General features: G+C 42.9%; 1 protein-coding gene across 1 annotated transcript; it reads left to right on the plus strand.

Annotated features, from left to right (window-relative positions):
• Positions 1 to 373: 373 nt before the first annotated feature.
• Positions 374 to 5,399, plus strand: LOC308705969 (uncharacterized protein; the record flags this gene model as incomplete). Its single annotated transcript, XM_081391305.1, has 5 exons — positions 374 to 655; positions 1,220 to 1,465; positions 1,677 to 1,755; positions 1,804 to 2,149; positions 3,803 to 5,399. 5 exons carry the CDS (start codon positions 374 to 376, stop codon positions 5,397 to 5,399), a joined length of 2,550 nt encoding a protein of 849 aa, XP_081247431.1.
• Positions 5,400 to 6,010: the final 611 nt, after the last annotated feature.

Here is a 6,010-nt window from a genome sequence, read left to right on the forward strand (position 1 = left end):
GGTCATCGTCATAGACTGAATGATCAGCGAGCTACAGCTCATGAGGGACAGTGTAACATCCAGAAACACAGCCCACACTCATCCACATTCTATCACTTGTAGCTTGAACCTCCCGAGTCTAGATGAGGTCATGAAGTGTATTGTATTTGGTCCCACACCCTGAGGCCAGAACCCTATTCGCCCATCTCCCGTCCGCAGCGTAGTATGTATCACACGGATGCGGGATCCTCAACTCAATACCCAGACAGGCCTGATACAAACCAACCATGCCCCGCCCGAGGAAGACAGTTCTCATCGGTGTCGGCAACTCCTGGCTGGAGGAGAGTAAAGGGGTCCAGCGCCGAAAATTCCTCTCTTCGTCCATAAGGACACAATGGAGTTCTCTCGGCTGAAACTAGCCCTAGCAAACCTGCTACCCGCTGACACTACAGAGCTTTTCAAGTATCAGATTCTTGTGGATCATGTGAAACTTGAAGAGGCCTGTCTCATCGCCAACTCCTTTATCAACTCACCCAGGCCGTACAGGGACACCATGGCAGCCTTGACCGAGAAGTTCGGCCACCCGCACCATGTAGCCTTGGAGAGGAATGCTGCAGTTATGGATTATGAGATCAGAAGAGGAGATACAGCTGCCTTTGAGAGGTTCTCCCTGCATGTACAGTAACTCGTGGACATGCTACAGACACTGGGCCCAGATGGAGAAGTCGAGCTGAGATGTGGCTTACATGTGGCCCTAATCCTCACCAAGCTTCGGATAGAGATGAGCTCATGCTCTGCTTGACCTGGAGAAATGGCTTTGATACAAGTCGTGGTGCCAAGGTTACAAAAACTTCAGACATCCGTGCCCAAGGGCCATCAGGCTAAATGAGAGCTAAATGCCAAACCAAGAGGGTCAGAGCGCATCCACGGCATGATGGAAGGGCAAATCAAAACCCTACTGTCCATATTGTGAGGGCATGGAGCACTTCTTAAATAAATATCCCACTATTCAGAAACTCACCAGAGAAGAGGTCATGGAATAGATTAGAGTTAACAATAGATGCTGGAGATACGGGAGAGCATATCAAGCAGTGCAATGTGACCTCAAGAGGCTTAGCGATTTGTGTCAAGGGAAACATTTGAGAGTACTGCATGATGCCAACGCACGCCCCAAGGTTGAGCAGCTGAAGGCTAAAAGTTGTCTGGTGAGGACCAGTATGGAATTTCTCTACCTGGACAGACCATCAACCCACTCTCATGTACAATGCTCCTCCCTGAGCCGGTTGACAAACTGGGCCTGCATAAGAAGCCCGGGGACCTTGCTCTCTGCACAATTCGTCAGGAAGTCCAAACCCAGAAGGGATCTGCCATCTCATTCAAAATCTCATCCCCTACCAATCCCAAGAGAACCTTCCAGATAGTTGCAGCCTTCACAATGCTTGGTTCTACCAGACCACTCCTACCCCATTGTCAGCTTGAAGAGAAAGTACAAGCACCTGGCGGACCTCCCACTTAAACCATTTGATCACGTAAAGCTGCATGAGGTAATTGGTGCTCTTACCCACCTCTATCGAGCCGGTGAAAATGGAGGACCGGTGGACATTTGCACGAGACTTTGATGGATGCTTTAAGGAACCGCACACCTTGCCCAGTGGGCACCCAGCAGTGTCTCTTCATACTTCATACTGCCATACCAGAGCAGCAAACTGGTTATGAGATCAAAGCAGGATAAGGAATGGGTGGAGCTCCTGGAGGCCAAGACGAGGCGATGTACAGGTAGCAGGTGTTCTCAGACACGGAAGTGAAACATTCCCCCACTCCAAGCTCCCAAGGAAGCCGTCCTTCCCAGCCTCAGAAGTCTGGAGGGACGTTTGGCCTGGGACCCCCTACGAGCAGATGAGAACTGTGCAGCGAATCACAAGTTGGTGGAGACAGGAGCTGTCAAGAAGAGTGACCCAGGGGAAGCCTCAACCACAGATAAGTCGTGGTACATACCCCACCACTTAGTGATCCATAATGGGAAGAGTCGTTTAATCTTCAACTGCTCCTTTCAATTCCAGGGTCGAAGACTCAAAGACACCCTCCTTCTTGGACCAACATTGGGAGCCTCTCTTCTGGGAGTTTTACTGCGCTTCAGGGAACATGTAAAAATCTGCAGAAATCATGGAAGGTGTGGGAATCGGAATTACAATAGGTGCGTGGTGTTTCTTTAAAAAGTGACTTTGCCAACTACTGGCCTGGCATGAGAGTAGGGGTGCAACGGTACAGATAGCCCACGGTACGGTCCGTACCTCGGTTTTTGGGCCACGGTCTCGGTTCGGTTTCGGTACATGTTTTGTGCAGAAAGAGACTATTTCATCCCAAAAATATGTTTTATTTTTCTTATGAGCATAAACAGAATGTCACAGTAGGCAGAACATCAATGTATGGAATAAATTAACACTCTAGTCTGTACTGAACAACACTAAGTAATACAAGCTCTTCAATTATCACTTATATGAAATACAAAATGTAAACAAACACACTTCAAAATATTCAAGTGGATCCCAATTCCAAACCTTGATAACTGGTATATGAAGTGATCAATGTGAAAGAAAAAGTGCACTTTTACCTTTAACAAACATAAATTAGCTTGTGCTTTGAATAAAAAAAAAAAACAGAGCAAAATAATATAATAAAAAAATACTGCATTCAGGATACAAAGTGCAATGTTATTTACTCATCCACTATTGAGAGATTCTTGTGCAAAAAGATGAGTCTATCAACACTGTCTGGTGCAAGGCGAGACCGGTTGGCACTAACGATGTCCCCAGCAGTGGAGAAAATTCTCAACTTTTCCGAATGCCGCAAGCCGTAGGTCACGTGACAAGAACCAACCAGAGCGCAGCTGATGGTTGCTTGAGAAACGACAGACGCCTCCGGAGCGCAACCACCCTAGCGCTTTGGAAAAAGGAGAACGCGGCGCGCCTAGCGTTTTCTACGCGTTTTTAGGCGCGATATGTGAACGGCGCTTAAAGCAAAAACTAAAAGGATCAGCGCGAACTCAATGGCAAAACCGAAGTACCGCGGGACACGAGGGTAGATTGTCCCGTGCAGGGCTGACCGAACGGTCCGGTATTTTACCGTGTACCGTTGCATCCCTACATGAGAGTTTTAATTGTTCTCGTGGATCCGTGTGAACAGGGATCGTTTGGACTACGTTGGTGTCTATACAAACTTCTGTTTTTAGTACATCATTGTCGTGTAAACGTACCCTTAGTTCAGTTCACGGTGATCTTTCTGAACGAGCTGATGAACTGAATCAGGTGTGTTAAATAAGTGAGACATACAAAATGTGCAGAGGGTGGTTTAATCAGGATTGAAAACCACTGAATAATAATATAAGTTAATAATATATGTTTATGATTTTACATCAATCTCCTAGAGTCCATGTCATGATGATATGCAATGGATGCTAGATTATACAGCATCAGTTCACAGAATGTGTTTTTGCAGTCCACTGTGTGTTTTTCATTGTTTTTCTATGTGAACATGAGCTTGCACCCGCGTCTTTATAAGTGTCTGCATTCCAACCATCTATATCTAAACGTAACATGGAAATATGCCATTAGAAGGCTGCTGACCTCAAGATAAATATAAATGTTTTAAATTATTGTTAAATATTACAGTTAAATATTGTTTCTTTACATTTTTATTCATGTTGAAAATTTAGATAATTCAAAATGTCTGCATTTTGATAGGTGTTTATACTCTTCAAATCTTTCTACAAAAAAAAAATCTGATATTTGTTTAGTGTTTATTAATTTACATGTTTATTTTACAGAGAGCTGAGTCTTCCACTAAACAGATCAACTCTGATTGATCAAGGTCCTCCAAAACGATATCGTCTACATACAGAGAGAAAAGTGCTTGATGATAATGGAAAAGTCAGAAAATGGACTTGTGGGAAAAAAGACACCAGTAAAAGAAACAATATTGTTCTGCTGGTGGGAGAAACCGGAGCTGGCAAGACGACTCTCATCAACACCATGGTCAACTACTTACTGGGAGTGAAGTTTGAGGATGAAATATGGTATGAAATCACAGAAGAAGAAGCCAGAGACCAATCAGAATCACAAACCTCTGAAATCACCATGTATGAGGTCTGTCCTGAAGAGAGTCCCATATCTCTCACCATCATTGATACTCCAGGATACGGAGACACTAGAGGACTGGAAAAAGATCTGGAAGTTGCTGCGAATTTATCCATGTTGTTTCAGAATAATGATGGGGTTCGTCACATTGACGCCGTGTGTTTTGTGACTCAAGCGTCTAAGAATCGTCTCTCGGACAGACAGCATTACATTATCAGTTCAGTTCTGTCTTTGTTTGGAAAAGACATTGTGAACAACATTGTGTTTCTAATCACACACTCTGATGGTCTACCACCCAAAAATGTCCTCGGTGCCATTAATAAAGCTAGAATCCCCTGCAGACGAGACCACAGCGGCCAACCTGTTTATTTCTTATTCAACAACCGGCAGGCTGAAGCCCAGCACAATGAGAGACGTTACCTTCGTGCTCAAAGAGACGCCTGGGAGGACAGCATGGAAGAGATTAAGCATTTCCTTCAGTCTCTAGATGAAAAGAACAGAATAAGTTTAGAGTTGACTTCAGATGTCCTGATAGAGCGCATTATATTAGAAGCGTCCATGTGCAACTTACAGCTGCGAATTCACGAGAAAGAGCTGAAAAGGGCTGAAAAACTTCAGATCCAGCAGGCAATGACCGAAAACAAGGAAAAGATTGAGGAACGTAAAAACTTCACCATTAAATTCAAAAGGTCTGTCAAAGAGAAGGTTCCCATTGAAAGCGCTTCATGGAAGAGCAGGAAGGCGACGACCTGCACCGTCTGTGAGGAAAACTGCCATGAGTTTGACTGCTGGTGGGTTTCTGATCCCAGTAAATGTAAAGTCATGAAAAACGGCTACTGTACCGTGTGCACAGGGAAGTGTCACCACAGCAAACACGTCAAAGAAGACAAGAAATACATCATCAAAAACTCGAGCATGATGATAGATTTTGACGATTTTAGAAAGGAATATGAAAAAGCTCAAGAAGAGTTAAAGAGATTTTTGGTTATAATGAATGATCTTGACAAAGATCTGCAGGAGATTGAGGACCAAAAATTCATTCTTCTGTTCAATGCTTACAAGACCATCAAGCATCTGTCTCAGATCGCATTAAAGCCAGACTCGGCCTTCACTCTTCAGCATCTCGACTTCTTCATCCCCAAACTGAGAGAGGCTGGGAAAAAAGACTGGGTCCGAGAGCTGGAGGACTTGAGGAAAACTGCTGAAGCTGAAGAAGCAAATAAAGATGCTCTGAGTTATCTTCAAGCAGGCCTGTCAAACTGGAACATTTCTTTGGTGGGCAAGTGAAGAAAAGCGATGAATTAATGAAAATGAAGAAGACTGATTAAAATGAGAAATCAATGCAGTTGACTTTCAGTAGATCTGAAAGTAATGAGATATTTTGTTTAATCAGAGGATCAAGCTAATTTTCATCTGTTTTTAGTATTAAAAGGCAAGCCATTCCAATCCAATTAATTTTGGGGTAATGGATGGTAGTTTTAACAAAAGATGTCACATCTCTGAAAGTTGATGTGTTTACTCTTGTGTTAATCCTTTGTGGTGAACTCTTCTACGTTGTATCTTCATCTTTCCTTTTTATCTTGTTTGCTTTTATTATGTTATTTCCCTCATATTGTCTTTCTTTACATAATTACTGTTAAATAAAATAAATACACAAATATTTTATGACATTATAAGTGTTTATACTACTATATTTAAAATGCATTTAATGATCTAACACAGTTTTGATCAGTGATGAACCTTGGGGTGAGATATGTGACCCAGAATATTCAATGCTGATTATTAATAGACTATCCACAGCATTTCTTTTAACATTGTTGCCATAATGTCTGTATCTTACAAAAAGTCACAGCAGCCAGAAAATAAAAAAGCTAAAAAAATACAAAAAATCAAGGGCC

The sequence above is a fragment of the Scardinius erythrophthalmus genome, assembly GCF_964197995.2.
Source record: "Scardinius erythrophthalmus genome assembly, chromosome: 2".
NCBI lineage: Eukaryota > Metazoa > Chordata > Actinopteri > Cypriniformes > Leuciscidae > Scardinius > Scardinius erythrophthalmus.